Source organism: Podarcis vaucheri (genome assembly GCF_965113315.1).
Source record: "Podarcis vaucheri genome assembly, chromosome: 9".
In the NCBI taxonomy this organism is placed as follows: Eukaryota; Metazoa; Chordata; class Lepidosauria; order Squamata; family Lacertidae; genus Podarcis; species Podarcis vaucheri.
In genome coordinates this window covers 3,063,133-3,088,120 of record NC_138767.1, presented here as the reverse complement: position 1 = coordinate 3,088,120, position 24,988 = coordinate 3,063,133, and the positions used below count along the sequence as shown (strand labels likewise).

At 46.7% G+C, this 24,988-nt stretch overlaps 1 protein-coding gene across 2 annotated transcripts; it reads left to right on the top strand.

The window, feature by feature from the left end:
* Window positions 1-8,079: 8,079 nt before the first annotated feature.
* LOC309540049 (uncharacterized protein) lies at window positions 8,080-22,293 on the top strand. 2 transcript variants are annotated; one of them, XM_082236643.1, is made up of 8 exons: window positions 8,080-8,168; window positions 9,292-9,465; window positions 11,010-11,129; window positions 12,695-12,793; window positions 14,479-14,565; window positions 16,364-16,515; window positions 21,206-21,312; window positions 21,868-22,293. In XM_082236643.1, the coding sequence occupies exons 1-8, from the start codon at window positions 8,141-8,143 to the stop codon at window positions 22,034-22,036; spliced, it is 936 nt and encodes a 311-aa protein (XP_082092769.1). In that variant the 5' UTR covers window positions 8,080-8,140; the 3' UTR covers window positions 22,037-22,293. The 2 variants fall into 2 exon arrangements, with proteins under 2 accessions (XP_082092769.1, XP_082092768.1); XM_082236642.1 differs by having other exon boundaries at window positions 21,179-21,312.
* Window positions 22,294-24,988: the final 2,695 nt, after the last annotated feature.

The window sequence follows — 24,988 nt, the reverse complement described above, 5'->3', positions numbered from 1 at the left end:
GATCTCTTCGCCAACCCTTCTGTGTTTGTCTGCCTGCACCTTGTATGCGTGTTTGGCCAGCTCCAGGTGCCGCCGCAGCTGATCGTGGACCTCCTGCAACTCCGACGCGAACGCATCTGCTGTCTGCGGCTCCCCCTCCACCAGTCTTTCCAGTCCCGGGAAGGTTCTGGGGTGCCTCCCGTTGTTGGCGAAGAACGGCGTGACCCCCGTGGACACGTGCTTCGTGTTGTTGTAGGCGAACTCGGTGAGCGGCAGGTAATCCACCCACGTCGCCGGCTGTTGATTCGCATAGCATCTCAGGTACTGCTGCATGATGGCATTGACCCGCTCCGCTTGCCCGTTGGTCTGCGGGTGTCTCGCCGACGCCAGGTTGATCTTGACGTTCAGGAAGCCCATCAGCTTCTGCCAGAAATTCGAGATGAACTGCCGCCCGCGGTCGGACAGAATAGACCGTGGCAGCCCGTGAACCTTGAACACGTGGTCTATGAACAGTTTGGCGGTTTGTTCCGCCGTGGCCACCTTCGCACACGGGATGAAATGTGCCATCTTGGAGAACAAGTCCACCACCACCAGCACGGCCGTCTTGCCCCTCGAGCTGGGCAGATCCGTGACGAAGTCCAGGGCGACTCTCTCCCACGGCTCGACCGGAGTTTGCAGCGGTTCCAACAGTCCGGCCGGCGGTCTGTGCACTGGTTTGGCCCTCTGGCAGGTGTCGCACCTTGCCACGTAGTCCGCGACCTCCCCTCTCATTCCGGGCCACCAGAAATCCCTGGCGACTAATTCCACCGTCTTCTCCTTGCCAAAGTGCCCGGCAGTGGGCGCGTCGTGCAGCTGATGCAGTACCTTGGCGCGAAGTTCGTCTCCCGGCACGTAGATGGCCCCTTTGCGGATGAGCAATCCATCTCTCAGCTGGAACCCGTCGGTCGCTGCCGTGCCCCTTTGCATCTCTGCCATCTTTGCTTGCGCGAAGGAGTCATTCTGCAACGCTCGTCGCACCGCCTCCAGGTCCACTGTCGCCGCAGCGCACGCCCACACTGTTGGTGCGAAGATGTGCATGGCGGCCGCTGGCGTGGCGTCCTCCAGATACTGTGGCTTACGGGAGAGTGCGTCCGCCATGATGTTGGTGTCCCCCGGGACATACTCTATTCGGAAATCGAAGTTCGCAAAGAACTCAGCCCAACGTATCTGCCTCTGGTTCAGGAACTGTGCCGTGCGCCAGTGCTCCAGATTCTTGTGGTCCGTGCAGACCTGCACCGTGTGCTTGGCTCCAATCAGGAAGTGCCTCCATGCTTTGAACGCTGCATGAATAGCCAGCAACTCCCTGTCCCAGATGGTGTAGTTCTGTTCGGACTTGCTGAGCTTCCTGGAGTAAAACGCTCCCGGCCTCCAAACCCCCTGCGGGTCCTTCTGCAGCAGGACTGCTCCGACGGCCCTGTCCGAGGCGTCTGTTTCAACTCTCATCGGCCTGCTGGGGTCGACATGAAGTAGCTGTTCTTCCGACGCGAAAAGACGCTTGAGTGCCTGAAAGGACTGCTCCGCCTGTGCTGTCCAGATGAACTTCTTTTTCTTGGAACTGAGCGTGTCCGTGATGGCCGCTGTCTGCATAGCGAAGCCTTTGATGAACTTTCGATAGAAGTTCGCGAAGCCGACAAACCGTTGGACCTCCTTCCGGTTGCGTGGGCTTTTCCAATCCAACACCGCTCGAACCTTGGCGCTGTCCATGGCGAGCCCCTTGTCAGACAACTTGTAGCCCAGGAAATCCACCTCCGTCACGTCGAATTGGCACTTCTCCAGCTTGGCGTAAAGCCTATGTTGCTGTAGCCGGCTCAGCACTTCCCTGACGTGTCTGTCATGCTCCTGCTGCGATTCCGAAAAGATCAGGATGTCATCCAAGAAACAGACGCACGTTTTGTAGAGGAGCCCCGCCAACACGTGATGCATGAAAGCTTGAAAAACGTGGGAGCCATTTTGCAATCCAAAAGGCATAACTCTATATTCGTAGGTGCCCAGGGGTGTGAACATGGCTGTCTTCCACTCATCTCCTTCCCGCATGCGAATGAGGTTGTACGCCCCTCGCAGGTCCAACTTGGTGAACACGCTGCCCTTGCGTACTTTTGCGAGTAGGTCGTCGATTCGGGGCATGGGGAAGTCCGATGGCTTGGTCACACTGTTCAAAATGCGGTAGTCCACTACGAGCCTTTTTTGGGGCGTGTCTCGCTTCTTCACAAAGAATACAGGACTGCCCCCCGCTGCCTGGGACTCTCGGATGAAACCGCGCTCCAAATTATGATCTATGAACTCTTTGAGTTCCTGCAGTTCGTCTTCAGACATGGAATACAGCTTCCCTTTGGGCAGCGCCACCCCCGGCAGCAGGTCAATTTTGCAGTCATATGGTCTGTGGGGGGGTAGCTTGTCTGCCTCCTTCTCGCAGAAAACCTCCAAAAATTCTGCGTACTTGTGGGGAACCGCTTGCAGCGTGCCGAGCAACAGCTGTGACTCCTCTTGCTCCCCTTCCTGCCGGGGCATGATGCAGTGTTCAGCACAAAAGGAAGAGCCGAAGGTCAGCTGCCTCTGGTACCAAGCCAGCGTCGGGCTGTGCCTGTCCAGCCAACTCATGCCCAATACCATGGGCGTGTCCGACAGTTGAGTGACGTTGAAGCTGATGATTTCCCTGTGATTTCCAAGCCGCAGCACCATAGGTGGCGTCTGCTTCACCACTTGCCCCCCTAACAGCTCCCTGCCATCCACTGTGACAACCTGCAGGGGCAGCGTGGCAGGCAGCAACTGTATAGCGTGCCGGTCGACAAAGTCCTGCCCTATGAAGTCTGCATTGCTTCCCGAGTCGACGGTGATTGGCACGTCCATGGTGATTCCATTGGGTAGCTGGAGCGATGCGGTGAGCCTCACTACTGGCTTGGGCGGGAGGGGGTCCATGGGCGGTAAAATCTCTGGGGACTGCTTCACTGACACGTCTGGCTGGGCCCCAGTGCCTCTTCCTCCAGCCAGACATCGTCGTTTCCCTGCTGTGGTTCTCCGTGCTGCGTTGCTGCAGTTACCATTGCTGAGGCTGCAGTGTGCTTGTGGAGCCTCCGGGGACACTCTTTCGCCATATGCCCTGGATCCTCACAGATATAACACTTCCTGTTCCCTCTAGGAGGCTTCGCTTTCACTGCTGCCGGTGCTAGGGCTCTGGCTGCTGACTGAGCCCTTGCACTCCCAACCTCCATCGGTTCCACCCCTCCCCCTGTTGGAGGCGTGGATTGCGCACGCGCTGCTTCTCTGGGAAGGAAGGAGGAGCCCCTGGCTGGTTCGCGCCCGCTGCACCCTTCGTCCCTGCTCCACGGACGTTCTTCCAGCCGCACCCCCACCGCCAGCGCCCTCTGAACGATCTCCTGCGTGGTCCGGGGTCTCTCCCCCCTCGCAATCTCATCTTTAACCGAGTTGTGCAAGCCCTCCCAAAAAAGGTCTCTGACAGGAGCCGAATCTCTGTCCCATTCCAGGGCACTGACCAAAGCGAAAAAGCGGGCATGATACTGCCTTACGCTGGCCCTCCCTTGCCTTAGTCCATGCACCTCCTTTCGGGCAAGATCCACGTCAATGCTTGATAAAAAACAGCCATCCATCGCTTTAATAAAGGCGTCCGCATTTTGGAGCGCAGGATCCTTATCTCTCCACAAATTGCGCAGCCATGCTTTTGCGTCTCCATGCAAATGGGACATGATGAACCCCACTTTCTCTTGTTCATCTCTAAAGTCTTTGTGCAGTAGTTGTAGTGCACACATTACGTCTGCTCTAAAGTTGGGGTACTGTTGCAAATTCCCATCGAAGTGAGAGACCAGACCGCCTGTGCGTCTCCCCAACCCAATCCCCTCTGATTTGGGTGTCTGTTGCCCTTGCTTCGTAAGCACGTCCAACCTGACCTGGAGATCCCTGTAGGCGGCAGCTGCTTCCTCCTCTCTCTTCCTGGACGCCAGCGCCTCGGCATTCAGTCGTGAAACTGCTTCTCTGAGTTCCATTATTTGCTGTTCGGCCGTCATATTGTCTGCCGTTCGTGAGCTCTCTTGTAGGCACCCGCTTTCTCTCCTCTCCGTGAGGCCGTGGATGCCCACAATTTGAAGAGACGGAGCTTACTGTCAGGGTTACTTCCAGATCCTAGCTCACAGAGGATCACGCTAGCCAGCGATCGTTAAATAAAAGTCTTTATTGAGTTACAGTCTCCATTCTCGAGCTGCTGCGTGCAACCCTACGTCTTATGCTTAGATCGGCGAAGCTCCGTCTGAGTCTCCGCCCCTTGCGCACCAACTTAATATCCTAGCCCTGCTCCACCTTTTCCGCCTGACAGTTCTCCTCTGGGTCCCTCTGCCCCCCTGGGTCTCTTCCTTCCGGGATTCTTCTGACGCTGACCCCCCTGACTCTCCTGCCTCCTTGCGCCGGGCTTTAGGACCTGGCTCCCTTTCCGGGCTGCCTACTGCGCCACCTTCCTGTGCATTTGAACTTGGCGCGCGCGCCCAACCTTCCACTTTCCGTCTAACCGTCACTTCGCTCCCCGATGAAGGTGTGGCTACTCCTGACTCGTGCCCTCCCTCCTGTTGCGAGCTGCCAGCGCTTGATCCCTGGCGCTCTTCCTCTTTCCTACTCTCTGGCGGTGACGCTGGTCCCGATCTCCAACTGCTCCCCTCTGAGTCCCCTCTGGCTCTATCTTCCTGGGGTGTCCCCCTAGTCTCCCCCCTTGCCCTGGCCACTGGTGCTCCTTTTTGTGAATCTTCTGATTCACTGGAAAGACTCGGAGATCTCGGGTCGTCGTCATCACTCATCCTTTCTTCTGCCTCCTCCCCCTCGCTCTCTGTTTCCTCCCTTGCCCTCGCCTCTGCTCCTGAACCCCTGACAACATGTATTTTTATTTTCTAAACCCCGCTACCATTAAATCTTTCATTAATCCACTGCTTATATTTTTAAATCCTGACCGCAACTTCAACGATTGGTGATATCTTGAAAGGTAACCCATCCAGGGTCTCCATTCTTCCTGAAACACTTTATCATTATGTCCTCTTAATTTGGCAGTTAATTTCACAATTTCAGCATACAGTGGTACCTCAGGTTAAGTACTTAATTCATTCTGGAGGTCCGTATTTAACCTGAAACTGTTCTTAACCTGAAGCACCACTTTAGCTAATGGGGCCTCCCAATGCCGCTGCACCGCCGGAGCATGATTTCTGTTCTCATCCTGAAGCAAAGTTCTTAACCTGAAGCACTATTTCTGGGTTAGTGGAGTCTGTAATATGAAGTGTATGTAACCTGAAGCGTATGTAACCTGAGGTACCACTGTAGTCCATCCATTTCATAAGCCAATCCTCCTTAGTTGGTAATCTTTTGTCTTTCCACTTATGTGTATATAAACTTCTAGCTACTGTTGCCATATACATAAATAAACTAGTCAGCTTTCTTGGGACCTGTGTCCCCATTATTCCTAGAAAAAAAGGCTTTGGGGTTTTTTTTTAAAGGGATTATTAATTTAAACATCCTTTTCAATTCGTTACAATTTCCCAAAAGTCCTTCAACTTTTTACACTACCACCACATGTGATAAAATGACCCTTCCTCCTGTTGGCCTTTCCAGCATATATCTGGTATATATTTTTACATTTTTGCTCCTTTTTGTATAAATAATTTTTATACAGTTTTCTTTCAACACCCTGGTGTAAATATGTGTAAAATAAACCATGTTTCTTAAAGACATGACAGTCTCCGCTGAGTCTTGTCTCTCAATGGAAACACTGTCAGGAGCTCGTCCTACACTCAAGTAGGACCCTGGCAGAGACACATGCCCGGCTGGCATATTCTCTCCCTCCTGATCAATCATTTGGGAGCTTCAAAAACTTTCCTCAGCCCGAACATCATAGCGACCGATGCCAACAGACATCGGCACACTTAGGGATCCACAAAGTCTTCACAGATTGCGTGCCAGACCTCAGCAACTCAGCATTTTGGCTAATCTACTTTCTTTACATATAAACACACCCGGAGCACTGCAACATGGCTCCCTCTCTCTCTAGCATCAGACAGCAAAGAGAAAGAACAAAGGACAATAGTCCCAGTACACGGAACACAGTAACACAAACATCCTATCTCCGTCAATTCCCACTTTGTGGAGTCAAAACATACACCGTCATGTGATAGACAAAAATCCCATGACTGCAACCATGGAGCAGGAATTCTAACAAACACATCCCTGAGTAACTGCTTAAAACCCTCTGGAATCTTGCTACCACCTGATTCAGCAATTCAGGGTGGCATGCAACCTCTTGGTAGCTTAGCCAGATGCTGAAGATGTGATGCGTACACAGCAAAGAAGGACCCTGATGCAGCAATTCCTGGTGGGCGCTCCAATGGAGTGGGTGATGGTGGGTTTACTAAGGATCTTGCCTGAAACAGGGACTGGCAACCATTATATTTGGGTTGCCATGGATTATTTCACACAATGGCTGGAGCCTTATGTGATTTAAAAAACAAAAACAAAACCAGTGTGGTAAGAATTCACCTCTACACCACCATGTTTGTCCTCAGAGGAGAGGACGATGCTCGCACCATTGCCAGGAAGAGTCACCATTGTTTGGTCAGAACCCACTTGACCCTCCTCCTGGTCTAGGTCTGTGGTTTTGGATGATACCAAATCAGCAACTCTCTCCACATCCTGTTCCCTAAGGAAAGATCATGGCAGGTAATGGGAAGCTTTAATGTGGGGCAAAACCTGGGGGTGGAGCAATTTACAAAAATGTATCAAAAGATGTCATAAGCCCTCCCAAGGCTCTGAGGTGGTTTCAAAGTATCAGAGGCAGCCCATGTCACCACAGATTCCAGATTGATCCAAATAAGTCCAGAACGGGGAATCTCCACTTGGAGTGGTGCCTCGGAGGGTTGTGGACTCACCTTCCTTGGAGGTTTTTAAGCATAGGTTGGATGGCCATCTGTCATGGATGCTTTGGATGCTTTAGTTGAGATTCCTTCATTGCACAGGGTTGAACTAGATGGACTTTGGTTTCCCTTCCAACTCTACAATTCCATGAACACCTATTAAACAAAATTAGCATGGACAATGGAAATGGATGATGGGAATTGTAGTCCAGTAGCATTCGAAAGACTGCAGATTCCCAAGAGCAGCATGATGGAACACAAGGAAGAGATTCCCCAGCAGGTTGCGGCAAGTGAACATTTTGCATTTTATGGTGTTCCAAAGATATTCATGAGCAGCCCTTTCATGTGTGAGAGTGCCTTGAAAGTAGAGTAAGTGACTTCTGCTATTTGTGGAGTGCTGATTGGCTGCCTGCCAGTCCCAATCAGGAAGGAGCAGAATGGGAAGAGTTCTGGAATGTTCTGTATCAAAGTGGAAGGTGGTTGAAGCCGTTGAAGGAAGGAACATCTGCAGGAAGACGCTGAGGCAGAGAGAAGATAAAAGGATTCAGTGAGGCACCACGGTATCCAAAGTGGGGGGAACAAATCATTCATAATCAGCTGCTTTTTCTAAGTCCAGCCATTGGTTGTCTTGCCCCCTGTGCTATCTAGCCAACTGGCAACAGCTGCCCAGGATCTCTGGCAAAGATAGGTCTTTCTCAGACCTACTGCTGGAGCTCCTTATGATGGGAGATGCTGCAGATTGTATCAGGGCCTTTTGAATGAAGTATGTGCTCTGTCACTGAACTAGAACTCAGAAGGACACAATTGTCCTATTATAGTGGGAGATGAGAAGATTCCTGTAGTTCTCCAGGGAATAGACAACTCCATGTTTGAAAACAAAGTGAGGGTTGGATGCACGCAAGTTTTTCATGCCAGCTCCCTTGTATGAATAGCATGGTGTGACTGCTCTGTAAATGGTAGCTTTGTCTCAAGACATTATTTTAATACTTTACTCCATTAAATGGTCACATAGAAGAACTCCAAGATGAGACAACACTCAACATGAGGAGATAAGATGGAAGCCAAGAAAAAGATCTTGTCAACAGAAAGAGGCAAGATTTTTGTAGGTTGTTATTCTGATTTGTCTTTGCCTGCTAAATTCTTTGATAGAAGTTGTGCTAACTGTCTACTCTGTCATATGGTTCCGAACACAGGATGACATAAGGGGCCAATCCGAATGAGCAGTTAAAATGGTGGGAGGCCTGACATTCACGGAAGGTAGGTTTTTTCCCGTTATTTCTTCTTCAGAGCAATACAGGAAGGCAAAGTTACTCTACTCACCTCTGAGCCTTCCTTCTGTCCTTCTGATTCCTGCTTCCTTTCCTTCCTTCTGCCATGAGAGTGTGAAATTGAGGGACAGGGCAGAGATTTATCTCTGGGCAACACTATTCTCAGATTGAGCGCCTGCCTTTTTTCCACCTTCCGACATTTTATTAAATTTAATAAAAGAGATGAACCATACTGTTCATTAACTGAAACAATCATTTGATGATTTATCTTTTACTTTGTTACTCCGCCGTCAGCACATATGAACTGACATTTAGTCCTAGATTCATATAGTCGTACCTTTATTCAGCTTGATTAATGATGCATTTAAATAGCATTGCTATATATGTCACCTAATCAATCCCCTGGATTAACTGCCTTTTATACCTTACTAGCAGGTAGTGCTTGATGCTGTCTGGGACCTCAGAATGTTGTGTTCTTTAAATGGACACTGTAATATATGAGTTTGGACCCATTGTGCCATCAATTAGGTGAAGTCATGCCAAAGACATATTTGATTCAAAATGGCACTTGTGGCGAGACCCTGTCAGGCTGCCAAAAAGCCCTTCCGTCTGGGGTCCAACGCTGTAAGCAGAAACTGGAACGGCTTGGCCGCAATTAACATTATTGCTCAGTAACCAAGGAGATAGTGCACTGCACATAAATCAGCTAAGCAAGTCAGTTGCAGAAGCTACAGTTCCATCCTCTCTCTTCCTTATTTATACCTCCCTCCGTGCGTTGTTTCGCTGTGACTCAGCTTCTCTTAATTGTTCTAGCCTTTTCCCGACCCTTCTTTCTGTCCCACCAGCCTGAACCTGGGTCAAAGTCCCCTCCCCACTCAGGTGCCTCCTGGACTACTGGCTGCCCCCAGTCTTCCTCAACCAGCCAATCCCTGACAGACACCCAACCTCACCACAGGAAACCTCATGCAGAGTTTGGTGAAGACATCTCAAGTCTTGGAGGGGCTTACCCTACTGGGGTTTAGCTCCTAGTACACAGAGCCTTTTCTCTTCCCTTTTTTACGAGCTGATGTTCTAATAAATTACATATTATGTGACCCAACCCCACAATGCAGCTTCAAAAACCAGTGTGGCTTCTAGATCGAATGCGGCTTCCAGATCCAATGTGGCTTCCAGATCCAATGTGGCTTCCAGGTCCAATGTGGCTTCCAGATCCAATGTCTCTTCTAGATCCAGTGTGGCATCCAGAACAAGACTAAAACGCAGACGAAAACCACCACCTAGAAAGGGTATGTATGCAGCACAGGCAGAAGTGGTTCATAGCATAGACGAGGAACACACTGGAAAGGAAAGGTGGGAGAGCAACAGGAGGCATATGTGACCAGTCGTGATGGGAAGGGCTGGAGAAAAGCTAGCAGTGCTCTGTCAACCCAGCAGGCTCACTTAGTCAAACCAACCAAGCAGGGTTTGAGTCCAACGTCCTCTGCTGGCTATGGCGGCGGTGGTGTGAAGCACCAAGCTTCAGCCTATGTTCTCTCCTCTCTACTTATTTAAACAGGGAACCTCAGACAGAAAGAAATGGCAGGCAAGAAAGACTTCTCCATTCAGTTAGCCTGACAGTCGACATGGGAGACCAGCTTAGAAAGCCTTGCTCATCTTGAAATCCTTATGGTCATTCAAGTGTGGCCTGAATGCTCCATCACAGAGTGGAGTGGGAGAAGCAGGGGCGACCCATCCATGAGGCAGACTGAGGAAACTGCCTCGGGCTGTAGAATCTAATGGTCACATGCTCCTCCATCACTGGAGAAGTGGTAGAAGTGGTTTCGGGGTGAGAACTCAGTGAAATTGCCTGAAGACTTCATGTCTTGTGTGGCCTCACCAGGATCTTGGGTAGATCACGCAAGGCCTCTGTCTGATCTCATGGGGCTCTTGTGAGATCTTGCCAGAACCCAGAAGTCTGGTAAGTCAGACTTCAGCAGATGCAGCAAGGTGGGGTCAATGGCATGCAAACATGGTGCCACCTTCCCATTTTGCCTCAGGTGGCAAAGCAGAATGGACCACTCCTAGGGAGAAGCTAAAGCTGTGTATGCTGAGGGACTTCTTGCATCTCTTTATGGTGAGCCCAACTGGTGCCAAGGCCATGCTCTGGTGGCTTCCACTGGGGACTACTTACTGAGGTGCTGTTCATATAATCTTTTGTTCTCAAGTCTGCATCCTTGTTTCAGATTGTTATAAGAAAGGATAGTGTGTGTGTTTTGATGTTTGGAATGTCTTAGTTGTTTGTTTAGTGCAGAATCCTTAAGAGACAACTTACATATTTAGAAAACACCACTAACAATTTATAGATTTGTTTGATATAGTGTTTTAAAGCTCCACTGGGTCAGGCAAAAGGCTCATGTAGCCCAAAACCCTGTTCTCACAGCGGCCAAACGGATGCCTACAGGAAGCCTGCAAGCTGGACCTGAATACAACAGCGTAGTCCTTTTTTGCAATACCCAGCAATGGGTTTCGAGAGGCATTTTGCCTCTAACAGCGAATGCAGAACATAGCCGCTGTAGCTGGTAGCCATTGGTCAACCTCACCTCTATGAGTCTGTCTAACCTTCTTTAAAAGCCACCCAGGTTGATGGGCATCACTACTCCTTGTGGGAGTAAATTCCATAGTTCAACTATGTGCTCCGTCTCACCTTATTTTCTTGTATATATGTTAATAGCTTTATGCGTTAGCAAGAATTCCAAAAACACAGCAAAATGAACCATACCTTGATGGGATAATGGCGGGATGTTCATACGTGATTATTAAAGCATAATTTTCTTTCTTTTTGCACTTCAAGGAAAATATGCTATGGTTTTGCAGTACATAACAGACTGCTCTGTGCCTTCCCTTGCTGCAACTACTGCGGTGGTGATGTGCCTGGTCCTGTTTTTTGCTGCAGTTGGAGTAATTAATCTGTGTAAGTTCAACTGGGGGGGGGGCTATAGAGTTTTCCTGGTTGGCTTTACATCATTTTGAAGAACACTTTCAAAAGTGGGGGCATCATCTAGCCTCAGCTAATCCCTTTTACCTCCCAGTGTGTGAGGTAAGGAAGTGGTTGAATCTCACCCATTGAAACAAATGCTTCTGTTTCTTGTCCCTGAATACTCCAGAGACTTCATAGGCCAACTTTATTTATTTAGTTATTTATTTGTTTGTTTGATTGTTTATTTATATCCCGCCTTTCCCCCAGACTGGGACTCAACACAGCCAACAGTAACCGCCAGGACCATATAACACGGGTCCTAAAGGATCTTCACTAGCTCCCAGTACATTTCTGAGCACAATTCAAAGTGTTGGCGCTGGTCTTTAAAACCCTAAATGACCTTGGCTCAGTATACCTGAAGGAGCATCTCCACCCCCATCGTTCAGTCCGGACACTGAGGTCCAGCTCTGAGGGCCTTCTGGCGGTTCCTTCCCTGTGAGAAGTGAGGTTACAGGGAACCAGGCAGAGGGCCTCCTCAGTGGTGGCGCCCACCCTGTGCAACGCCCTCCCATCAGGAAATAAACAACTACCTGACTTTTTAGAAGACATCTGAAGGCAGCCCTGTATCAGGATATTTTTAATGTTTGATGTTTTATTGTGTTTTGTATGTGCTGGAAGCTGCCCAGAGTTGCTGGGGAAACCCAGACAGATGGGTGGGGTATAAATATTATTATTATTATTATTATTATTATTATTATTATTATTATTATTACAACAGATAAAACAGAGAAAGCTAAAAACATAGATACGATCACCACCAAACAGCAATTAAACACTAATGGAATTATAATAATATATATAAGGAACTATTAAAAATAACAACTACAAGAAAAACGTCACAGCACCAGCCCTTTCATCCAAAACAGTCAGTTCCTAAAAGTCTGTTGAGATAAGAAAGTCTTCACCTGCCATTGGAAGGGCAACATTATGGAGCATCCTGCAGAGATCTCTCTCTATGCGTGCAATTCTCTGCTCCTATTTCTTCTAATCTTTGCTGAATAAGAGATTCCTTCTCTTAAAGCAACTCTCCTAAGTTGTACAGGGGATCTCTGTTTAACACATTTGCTGGCTGTGCCTCCTCCGAGGAATACGGGTCTGCAGTCTGTCCGCCTTGTTCCTTCCTGCTCATGTGGTGGCAGAAAGCCTTTTCCACTGGCAAGATAAAATGGGAGGAAGGTGTTGCATTCCTAGTCCGTTATGATGTCATCACCCAATGTGCCCATGATCTTTGCCCATGACTATATCCCAAGGAAGACATCAAAACACAATGGATTCAACAGGGCTGGGAGAACCAGTTCACCAGGTATACAAGACTGCAGATCGCCTGCTAGAAACTATGATTGCCATACAAAAAGCAGATTTCACAGCAAAAGCACAGGGAGTCTTGATTCAAAAATCATTCTAAGCAATTATTTTTTTTGGGGGGGAGGGGTGTAGCACACTCATGCCCAGACTAGTGTGTTGGAATACCATTTCTTTTTCTCTTTAATCCCTTCTAGATATCTACGAGCAGAACAAAATGCATCTAGAAAAGAGAGCAATGAAAACTATCAGAGACTTTATGATAAAAAGGGAACCGTCCCTTCAGAACAAGAATGGTAAGCGATACGTTTCCATCTGTATATTCATGAACACTGCTCCCCAGCCATACACCCCATCAAGGGGTATTGCCCCACAGTAGTAGTGATGTATGGAAGTGAGAGCTGGACCATAAAGAAGACTGCTTGCCGAAGAATGGATGCTTTTGAATTGTGGTGCTGGAGGAGACTCTTGAGAGTCCCGTGGACTGCAAGAAGATCAAACCCATCCATTCTGAAGGAAATCAGCCCTGAGTGCTCACTGGAAGGACAGATCCTGAAGCTGAGGCTCCAATACTTTGGCCACCTCATGAGAAGAGAAGACTCCCTGGAAAAGACCCTGATGTTGGGAAAGATGGAGGGCACAAGGAGAAAGGGACGACAGAGGACGAGATGGTTGGATAGTGTTCTCGAAGCTACCAGCATGAGTTTGACCAAACTGCGGGAGGCAGTGGAAGACAGGAGTGCCTGGCGTGCTCTGGTCCAGGGGGTCACGAAGAGGTGGGCACGACTAAACGACTAAACAACAACAACAGAACTTGTTTCAAGTCTCTCCGCTAACCCAGAAATAGTACCTCAGGATAAGAACTTTGCTTCAGGATGAGAACAGAAATCGGGCTCCGGCAGCATGGCGGTAGCGGGAGTCCCCATTAGCTAAAGTGGTGCTTCAGGTTAAGAACAGTTTCAGGTTAAGAACGGACCTCCGGAATGAATTAAGTACGTAACCAGAGGTACCACTGTATCACTATACTTCTGAAAAGTGCTCACCCTTCGTGCCAAGCTATTCCCCACTTTTATTTTCAATTTATTGATAAGATGGTTAATAGCTACGGAATTGACATGCATAGAACTGAATTAATAAATGGAAATTGTTGTGACTCAGACCACATTAAATGGCTTAATTCTAGCATTGGCCCCACACAAATCATTTGGTTTGGCTATTTTGAGAAGCAGGCAAGTGAACATTGCCAAGTGATGCCAGTTTCAGCCATGTACTTTGGAACATTGGAGGCTGGAGTTGTGCGAGTTTAAAACATGGGTCCCACCGCTAACCTCTGGCATCTCCTCAGTTGTGGTTCCAACTCAATATTCTCATGGCTTTTTTAAAAGTTTTATTTAATCCTATGACATTCACTTTGAGAATTTTGTGTACTGAACATTTTGCAGCAAACTGTAAGTTTGAACGTGGAGAACTTTCCCGAGAACATTTTCAGTTGCAGAAAGCACATATCTATTGCTGGCACCATGAATACTACTTTGGGGCCTAAGTTACCCTTAAGGAAGCTTGAACCTGGGCTCGTACATTGAAAATTCCACTTGAATAGGGCAATCTCCGTCCAGTGTGTCCTTGTGTGCTCTTCACAAAGAAGACACACAACCCACTCCCTTTCAAGAACCATGAAGGTCAAGCCACAAAATGGCCTTCTCCAGGAGATAGGACAAGTTTTACCATCAGTATACCAATATCCCTCAGTAGAAAGGAAATGGATGTTAACAGTTGACCCAATTGGGGCAAGGGTGGAGTAAAGCTTAGTCATCCCAGACACTGAGAACCAGGACTCCTCCTATCTAGGCTCCATAGCAGGGCTCTGCTTCTTTTTTTCACGCTAGAATGTGATTGTACATCAGATTTTGGAAAATGACTTTTTTATATACAGAGATGGATGTTTGCATTACCACTGACTTGAATTGTTCAACCCTTTTAGATTCTGAAATATTTCGTGGAGCTCAGAAGTTGGCAGATGAATTGGTTGCATGGAACCTCAAAGTGTATGAAGTACAAGTTGCAATTGGTAAGTTCCTTTGAGACAATGATACTCAAGTATTGAAATTTGTTTGTCTGCACAGCTCTTGAAGGTTCAGGGGCCCAGCTGCCCTCTGCCTCTCACACACTACTTTGATAAAACAGATTGAGCAATTCAGATCTTCACAATCCACGAAGAAATTCAGATGTGAAGAACCTTGTGCCTTTGGGTTTTTGTGGCTCTGCAAGTTGATGAACTTCTTCTTGAATGACTTTCTAATTAATGGTGGAAATTGGTTGGAATTATGGAGTTTGGGATACAAGAATGTCTCACCCCCAATATGAGGTGAGCCAAGACCCTTCCAGATTTAGTCTTGAGATCATATTTCTTCATCACCACTACCACTGCAAATCAACTGAGAGTGCTGTTGTACAGTGGTGCCTCACAAGACGAAAATAAACCGTTCCGCGAGTCTCTTCATCTAGCGGTTTTTTCGTCTTGCGAAGCAACCCTATTAGCGGCTTAGCGGATTAGCGGCTATTAAAGGCTTAGCGGCTAAAAGGCTATTAGCGGCTTAGCAGCTTAGAAAAAGGGGGAAAGCAAAAAAAATTTGGAACACTCGGGAAATTCGTCTTGCGAAGCAGCTCAAAAACGGAAAACCCTTTCGTCTAGCGGGTTTTCCGTCTTGTGAGGCATTCGTCTTGCGGGGCACCACTGTACTCAGATCCTAATTGCAAGAGTTCCAATGGGCCACTGTGAGAACAGGATGCTGGAATACATGGGTTCTTTCCTGATCCAGAAGGTGTTTATGTTTTTAATAACAGAGCCTAGGGCCTGCCAATCAGAAGGTTGGCGGTTTGAATCCCCATGATAGCGTGAGCTCCAGTCCCTGCTCCTGCCAACCTAGCTGTTCAAAAGCACGTCAAAGTGCAAGTAGATAAATAGGTACCGCTCCAGCAGGAAGGTAAATGGCATTTCCGTGCGCTCCTCTGGTTCACCAGAAGTGGCTTGATCATGCTGGCCACATGACCCGGAAGCTGTACGTCGGCTCCCTCAGCCAGTAAAGTGAAATGAGCACCGCAACCCCAGAGTCGTCCATGACTGGACCTAATGGTCAGCGGTCCCTTTACTTTACCAGGTCCCCTTGCACCTGGGATGCTGCTGTTGCAGTACTTCAGGTGTGAGTGGGAATGAGAGACCTTTATGCTGCTGTTCCACTGTCATGTAAGTTTGGGAGAAGACAGAGGTGTATCAGGGAAGGGATTTCATTGTTAGTTTAGGAGTCCGAAAATCCCACTAAATTGAGACTAAGTGGACTCTAATTTTTGTGGTTTTTATGTCATGAGACACACCTGAGTACCTCAGTGATGCACATTTGACAGTGGGGGAGGGACAAGGAAAGTTCTACACCAATGGGGTGGCCTCCTTTTTTTGCATATTTTCAGTGAAATTCCAAACATTATCAGTAAAAATTAGTAAGGATGGTACCCATTTTAGTGCAGACCTAGTATATAGCTTTCTAATAGGCTGTCTAGATAAATGTATGAGAAAATTATTTGCAAATCAATTGGTGAATGCAAAGATGGTAATAGGGAGGGAAATCAATGACACCTTCTCATTGAAACCAGCCTCTAAATATGTTCATTACAGGAACAAACGTTTCAGAGGGCAGAAGGCTGGCTATCCTGTTACACTAGTAAATTGTGCTGGATGGTAATGAAATATCATTATGTCATTCACTTCGAGTTTGTGTGTGTATTTTAAAGTGATCCACAGGCCTTCAACTTGGCATCTCTCAAATTCTGCCCCCTCTCTTTTCCCTGTGAATTCCTTGCTGGGTTGAAAGAGGACCTTATTAGAAAATTTCGTCTAAAGTGGATGCCACATGCTGGGCTTCTCTATTTGTTTGAAGTTCGAAGAAAGTCATGGTTCGGTGCAAAAGAGTTTTGTGAGGAGGAAAAGTCCTGGCTGACATTTGTTGAAGATGTTGCTGTGGAGGTAGGTACAACACCAGGAAACTCGCTATAATGATCTCTGGCAGGCAAGCAGCCTGATAAGCAGCAAGGACTCTCCGTCAGTTTTGTATAAGTTTATATATAAACACACACACATCCAGAGCATCGTGTTCTGCCTGCTCTCATTAACCTTAGTTGCTCAGTTACAGATAGGTAGCCGTGCTGGTCTGCCATAGTCAAAATAAAAAAATTCCTTCCAGTAGCACCTTAAAGACCAACTAAGTTAGTTCTTGGTATGAGCTTGGTATGAGCTTAGTTGCTCAGTCTGACTCATTGTCCCTTGCCCAACAGGAAGAACGCCAAAATCCCGCCTTTCTTTCTTTTTTTAAAAAAAATGATATTTATTACCTTTCGAACAGTTTCAACACAACACTACAAACAAAAAAAGGGGGGAGAACAATACAAATACAATACAATACAAAAACACTGCATACAAAACAAAACAAACAAAAACAAAAACAATTTAAAAACACCTCAAACATTTTCAATATCATATCTTTCATTCGCTTATTTCCAATGACCTCCTCTCACCTCCCTTTTTGTATTCCACTTCTGTTAATTGTTTCAGCAATTCCTTTCCATCTTCCTCTGTTTTCTATCCTATAATTATCTTAACACATTCTTGCCTTATTTTTTCCTTTAATTTTCTGTTAATCTATTTATACTTAATTCCTTATAACATTTCTGCTAAAGCTATATAACTTCATTCCAACATTCTTCTAACATTCAATAATTTTACAATATTTCTATAAATAGTCTTTAAACTTTCCAATCTTCTTCCCCCGACTCTTCTCCCTGGTCTCGGATCTTGCCAGTCATTTCCGCCAGTTCCATATAGTCCATCAACTTCATCTGCCATTATCCAACACTTCAGTGCTTTCAAGAAGCAACTATTCTCTCAGCCAGCAAAAAGCAGATGGTTCACAACGAAGCTTAGGGGTCTGGCAGGGCAAGTCCACCTCCTTCTTTGGCATCCGTCAATATCTTAAATTTTACTCCAGGCTTCCTGCCCTGCCAAACAAATCTAGGGACGTCCCTCTGCCACCTCCTGAAACAATCCATCCCATCCAAAGCTTGCAATGTTTGAAGCAAAAGCAACATCCCCGACAACACAGCAACCCTCATCCCCACCACAGCAACTCGGCCCAACAATAACAACTTCAGATTTGTCCATATTTCCAAATCCCCCTTCTCTTCAATCCAACGTCCTTCACAGTTATCCTTGAATAAATTCACATTTCTGGCGGTCATACTAACCCCAAATACCTCTCTTTCTCAACCGATGTTAGTCCTGTCTCCTCCTGAAACTCTGTCAAGCTTTCCTTTTCCTCAGGTAGGGCTCTGATCCTCAAATTCATCTGTTTCTCTTTAAGTTCAATCATAACAAATGTCAGCTTATGTTCATCAAGTTGTCCTTGTATGGATGGGACTGTCTCTCTCTCCAGTTGTGTTGCTTTACATTCAGCAGCAAGGGTTTTCTCCTTGACTTCATCCGCAGTTTGCCGTGTCAAAGTAGATTCCTGTATCAATTTCTGGATGGTTTCTGTATTCACCTTTTGTCCCAGATTATTTAAACTTTCTGCCATTAAGTCTATTTTAATATTTGCAGCAACCACTTTCACATTTATCACGTCTGTTTTGTTGTGAAGCTGTTCCAGCGAATCGTTTATTTTCACTAATACGACAGCTAAGGCCTCTTCTGTCGACATTCCGTCTGTTTTTTCCTTTCCATTTGCCATAACACTTAAGAGATTCAAGGTCAATCCCAGAGTCTCACAATTCTTTATCTTGCAGCTAGAAATTCCCCTAGCCCAGCTCCTGTAGAGCAACCAATTTCAAAAGCTTCCACTAGGGGAAAACAGTTTCTATTTGTATTAGTAAGTACTGTCCTCTTTTAAACAATGTTCCAATAATCCAAAGTTAGTTTCAGTTTTCAGTTACTTTTAAAAAACAGCCGGAGACAGTAGAAACAATGTATTCTCTTGTTTAGCTACCTGTCAATGAACGTTCTAAACGCTGTCAATGAACATTCCAAAAGACATTGATCCTGCTAGCAGCCCGTTTCCAGGGTCTGAGCGGTGGTATTTTAACTCTCTTGACTCTCTCCTACAGGCATATTCAGTCCACCACTTCCCCTCCTCTTCTCCTGTCTCCAAAGGGGGGGTTTAGTTCTTTGCCGATGGAGATTTAGTCTTTTTACAAAAGGCTTTCCAAGACTTCAGCTTGCAGGCTCATTGCTTTAGTTTATTTACGAAAGGGGAGGCGGGCTTCCTGTATTGAAGCTCCCTGTTTCGATGCCAAATTAAACGTTTAAAAATCCAATCCCCCACTTCAGCTCTACTCACGGGTAATTACTTTAGAGTCAAATTGTCCATAGGAAAAGGTCAGTACTCTCCAGCAACAGCTATGCGGCTTCGCTCCGTGGAAGAAGCACCACGTCGCTCACCCCACGTCGCTCCGGATCCCCGAAACCGGGTTTCCCCATGAGTAGGGGAGGCGCAAAAGGTGCCTGCCGAATCCACGTTCACAGGCTTCTCCCACCTGTGATTTTTATGGGTCTCCGCCTTCGCCGTGGTGGTACAGACACAAATTCCCACGGGGCAAATTCCTCCCGATCAGAGGAATTCAGCCATTACCGAAGGCACCTCCCCGGAAGTCCAGCCTTTCATCTCCTTCCCTTCCATTGCTCTCTGAGCTTCTCTAATCTCCTCGTTTGAGGACTGGCTTATCTGGTGGTTGCATGGCAACACTTTGGTCAACTTCCCACTCTTCCTCTCCTTGGGAGCTAACTGCTTCTACCCAGGAAAGGAGGGGGGCTGGGCTGTTTTCTCTAAAATCAGACAGACATCTCCCATCTGCAGAGTCAGCCCTTATATCACTCAGCTCAATTTACGAGGCTGACTCTTCCACTGCGCTCTGGGGAGCCGCATTCCTGACACTCTCTTGAAATTAATTGATTTTAAGTCCTTTGGGTGCCTATAAAAGTTCTCTGGCAGCCTCCACATACTAGTGCATGAACATCTTACTTCCCCCTCTTTCTCCACGAGCAGAAAGATGTCATGGGGCACTCTTGAATGAATTGTGATCTAGTGAAGGGAGAGTACTGGATGCTTGTTTTGCTTTTTTTCTCGCAGGGGAGGTAGTATCTATTAAGATATGTACAAGTAAAGCAGGTGGAAACCATCAGGCCTGGAACTAGAGAGGCAGTCTTTAAATTGTATCAGTCCCCACAAATGAGGAGGTCTTAGGCCAGCAAAAGGCACAGCAGAGGATCTGGGATTTGCAGCCCCAGTACTGAGTCAACAAAGGAGGGAGAAAGGGCTTGCTGGAAGGGGATTATATTGCAAGCTCTGTCGTTAAGAGACAGGATCTAACGATGAAAGGAGTGCCCAAACTCACCAAGTAAAGGACTCACCAGAAGGTGTCTGGAGAAAGGATGTGTCAGGGGTTCAGGAGCAGAGGCGAGGGCAAGGGAGGAAACAGAGAGCGAGGGGGAGGAGGCAGAAGAAAAGATGAGTGATGACGACGACCCGAGATCTCCGAGTCTTTCCAGTGAATCAGAAGATTCACAGGAAGGAGCGCCAGTGGCCAGAGCAAGGGGGGAGCTTAGGGGGACACCCCAGGCAGAAGGGTCCAGAGGGGGCTCAGAGAGCAGCAGTTGGAAATCGGGGCCAGCATCACCAACAGAACGCAGTGGAGAGGAAGGGCACCAGGTACCGAGCTCTGGCAGCTCGCAGCAGGAGGGAGGGCATGAGTCAGGAGTGGCCACACCTCCATCGGGGAGCGAGGAAACGGTCGGGCGGAAAGTGGAAGGTTGGGCGCGCGCGCCAAGTTCAAATGCACAGGAAGGTGGCGCAGTAAGCAGCCCGGAAAGGGAGCCAGGTCCTAAAGCCCGACGCAAGGAGACAGAAGGGTCCGGGGGGTCAGCGTCAGAAGCGTCCCGAAAGGAAGAGACCACGGGGGGCAGAGGGACCCAGAGAAGAACGGTCAGGCGGAAAAGGTGGAGTAAGGCTAGGGTACTTAGCTGGTGTACAAGGGGCGGAGACTCAGACGGAGCTTCGCCAGTCTAACCCATAAGACGTAGAGCTGCACGCAGCAGCTTGAGAATGGAAACTGTAATTCAATAAAGACTTTTACAAAGTGACCGCTGGCTAGCGTGATCCTCTGTGAGCTAGGATCTGGAGCAGCTCTGACAGGATGCAACCTGGGTCTCTGAAGATCCTTGGCATCTTGAGAGAGTACTCTCCTGTGTGCACTCAGTTTAAGGGTTCAGATTCTAGGCTGACTGATTTTCCTTCTGTTCCTCCTCCAGCTGAGTTTTTACTGTTGCCATGTTTTTAGCAAGTTGTGTGGGGTTTTTAAACTGAGCTTTAGTATTCTAGTACTCAGGGGCTGTCCTTCTGGGCTGTGAAGCAATGGTTCCTAAACTGAAACCCATGTTAGGCTGAGTTTTGCCCTTGGGTTGGGGTTGCCCATCCTTGATTTAGTTGCAAGGTGTAGGAGGCAGAGCCCATCTCTGTGGTGCAACTTCCCGCTGTCAATTCACATATCACTCCCGTTGAACATCTGGAGGAGCCTCTTGTTTTCCAGAGAAGATACATTCTCTGGAAATAATTTGAAAGGGGGTTCTGGTTCCTCATTTCTAGGAACGACTCTGGTTGTGCTTTCTGCAGGAGTTTCTAGAAAAAGAAACAGAATTTGCACATGAAGATTCCTGGATTGGACTCCATCATGAGAATGGACAATGGAAATGGCATCATGGCCCAAATGTAGTAAACACGTAAGTGTGAACAAAAATTCTTTACTTTTCATATTGTAGAAACTTTGTCGGGAATTCACGGGTGACAGATTAATAATAGGTATGATGGAGAAGCAAGTTCATTATCTTCAGAGTCAGTGGACCTCAGTTTCTCTTTCCAAAAAAAACCACTTTTTTCAGATGGAGCCAGGAGTAATAAACTATTTTGAAAATGTTGGGGTTGAAATATAGGATCGTAAAATTCTTAAATAAGCAGATGGACTTGATTGCAGTTTCCTGAGCATAGCATTGTGTATTCCAAGCAATGCACTCATTCTTTGCCATTTTGTGTGAGAAATAACTTGCAGGAGGAAACTATAGAGAGGGAAACTACCCCCCATTTTCTGCTGATGGAAAAAATCTGAAAAATACAAACAATGCACTACAATTATGAGTAGCTGGCAATCTTGAGGTAGAAAGCAAGAGTGAGACAGAACTGAGCTGAATATCTCATTAATGCTAGGAAAAAAGTAGACATCCTGCGTGGATTCATTAGTTTCAGTTGATGGATTTCTGACTGCTGCTTTTTGCTTTCAGTTATTGGATGCATGGACAGCCTGACAAAATAAAAGAAGAACCCTGTGTCATATTAAAATCGCATTGTTCCAGAACAACTAAATGTTGGGAAAACATTCCCTGTAATGTAGAAAAACGGTGGATATGTAAGAAGATGCCTGATAAAAGATGGTATACGGTAAAACCTTGATAAAACTGGATTCTGTGATCTCTATGCTAAAAGCAATGGATTAATCTCCCCCTTAAAAAAATCAGCAATCCAGGTTATGGAATTGGGGCATGGAAGAGCTCAACTCTCTGCCATCAACAACTGAAAGCACCTTAGCAGTCCTGTTTCCTCAAGACTGGAAAAAGAGACCTTAATTTGCAACCTCAAAGATTTGAACCTCCAAGAAAATGAAGCGTCAAAACCAGCTTCTGTACGTCCAATAAATTAATTTGGTATAATCGTTGCTTTGTATTCTCCTTGCACAAGGCACCACTTCAAGTCAAGGATCCCTGCTCTGAAGATATTCAGACCATCTTCAAATCTGTGGTGAAGTGGGTTGGCTGGGATAGTCAGTTCTGTTTAGTGGCGCTAATTCCCAGGAAAACGAGTAAAGTGTAGCAGCCTCAGTGATTTCTCTACCAACAGCTGCCTGTCTGTCAGAGTTCTTGGAGTAGAACATTGGCTGTGTTTTTTGCTTTCTGAGGTTCATATGTTCTATCTTTCTGTTCCTTCCTTCTTTATTCCAAACCAGCCCTTTCCTAAAATTACGGTAACTCTCTTGCATGCCATACTTTTTCCTTCCCTCTTGTTGTGTTGTTTGGGTTTATCTATTATGTAATGTTCATTATTATGTCTGTTTAGGAGTCTATGATATTTGGTTGGCCTTACTAGGAAAGCCAAACACTGTAGTCACCAGAGTTTCACAGAATCATCGAATTGCAGGATTGTAGGGTTCAAAGGTACTCCCAAAGGTCATCTAGTCCAATCCCCTGCTATGCAAGAATCTCAACTAAAGCATCAAAAACAGAGTATCCACTACCTCGCAAGGGAGACCGTTCCACTGTTGAACAGCTCTTACTGTCAGAAAGTTCTTCCTCATGTTTAGTTAGAATCTCCTTTCTTGTAACTTGAAGTCATTGGTTTGAGTCCTACCTTCCAGAGCAGGAGAAAACAAGCTTGCTTCACCTTGAGATATTTGAAGATGGCTAACATATCTGCTCTCAGTCTCATCTTTTCCAGGCTAAACATACCCAACTCCTTCAACCACTCCTCATAAGGCTTGGTTTCCAGACCCTTGGTCATCTTAGTCACTCTCCTCTGCACACCTTCCAGCTTGTCAGTATCTTTCTTAAATTGGCACAGTCCTCCAGGTGGAATCTGACCAAGGCAGAACAGAGCAGGACTATAACTTCCCTTGATCTGGACACTATACTTCTGTTGATGCAGCCTAAATACCATTCACTTTTTTTTGCTGCTGAATCACCCTGTTGACACATGTTCAGCTTGTGTTCCACCAAACCCCCTGGATCCTTTTCCCCATATACCACTAGTTAGCCAGGTGTCCCCCACCTTATATTTATGTAGCTGGTTCTTCCTGCCTGAGTGCAGAACCTTACATTTGTCCCTATTTTGTCCCACAGCCCTTATCCAGCCAAGCCTCTCATGACCTGCCATGATCTTTTCCTGGAGAACAGAATGTGGAGAGGGTTGTTGGTTTGGTGGAGTCCAACCATCACTTCAGATGGTGTTGTCCAAAACCACAGACTTTTTGGAAGGAAGTTGCCATCGTAAAGTTGCCACAATAGCTGCCACTACTTGGATGAGCCCTTAGAACTTTCACAGAGCTGTAACTACACTTGCCTCTCTCCAGGGAGGGTTAGTCAAGACAGGAGTGTGTCAGGTTGGTGTCACCACTGGAAGGTCCCTCAAGTGACTTCAAGCAGTGGTGTCCAACAACTCACCCGCCATCGTTCCTGAAGGATGCCCCAACACATGTTCTGCCAGGGACTGTACCTGGTGTTGGACAATATATGTCCAATAATCAATTAATAGACGCACAACATATAATAAACAGAAGCAAATGCGTGTAGGCAACAAAAGCAAATACAGTGGTACCTCGATTCTGGAACATCTCTGTTGATGAACATTTCGGAACCCGAACACTGAAAACCCAGAAGTAAATGCTTCCATTTATGAAAGCACCTTAGAGGTTGAACGGATTCTGCTGGGTGTTTTTTCAATTTTCTCAGTTGAATTTACAGACGGCCCTTTGCACCTCAGTTTTCAAATGCTTCGGAACTCAAACGGTCTTCAGGAATGGATTACGTCCAAGAACCAGGATACCACTGTATAGTTTTAAAACTGGGAATGTCTAGCATAGGCCTGAAGCACAAGATGTAACACCTATGCTAGTTAGGGAAAACAGTGGGTGGCATAGAGATGTGGTGAAGGAAGCATCCTTGGTATAACATACCACAATGCATGGGGTCTCCAAGCTGCTGACATAAAATCCAGGTATCAATAGGATAAAGACCAATCCCAGTTCAAGATTAAATGTCAACCTCACACTTGTCTTAAAAAAAACTAAATCAAAATGAAAGACGCTTAACTTGTAACTGGGGGTCACTCCTTGATCCTGGGTACAAAAAGACCACATGCCCAGTGGGTGGATGATGACGCGCTGCTAGCAGAAATGTGCTATGCAAATAATACATAACTTTTGTATTTTGGATCCATTACACTTTGTACCTCAGCATTCCAAATACAGTGGTACCTCAGGTTAAGAACTTAATTCGTTCTGGAGGTCTGTTCTTAACCTGAAACTGTTCTTAACCTGATGTACCACTTTAGCTAATGGGGCCTCCTGCTGCCGCTGCCGCCACCGCACAATTTATGTTCTCATTCTGAAGCAAAGTTCTTAACCTGAGGTACTATTTCTGGGTTAGCAGTCTCTATAACCTGAAGCGTCTGTAACCTGAAGCGTCTGTAACCCGAGGTACCACTGTAGAAGGCTAAAAAATATTCAGAACTAAATTGTGCTTTTAAATTTCAATTGCTTGCCTGTAGTTGATATGGTCTCGGTAGTGGCGCACGCCCTGTGGAACACCCTCCCTTCAGATGTGAAGGAAATAAGCAGCTATCTTCTCTTTAAAA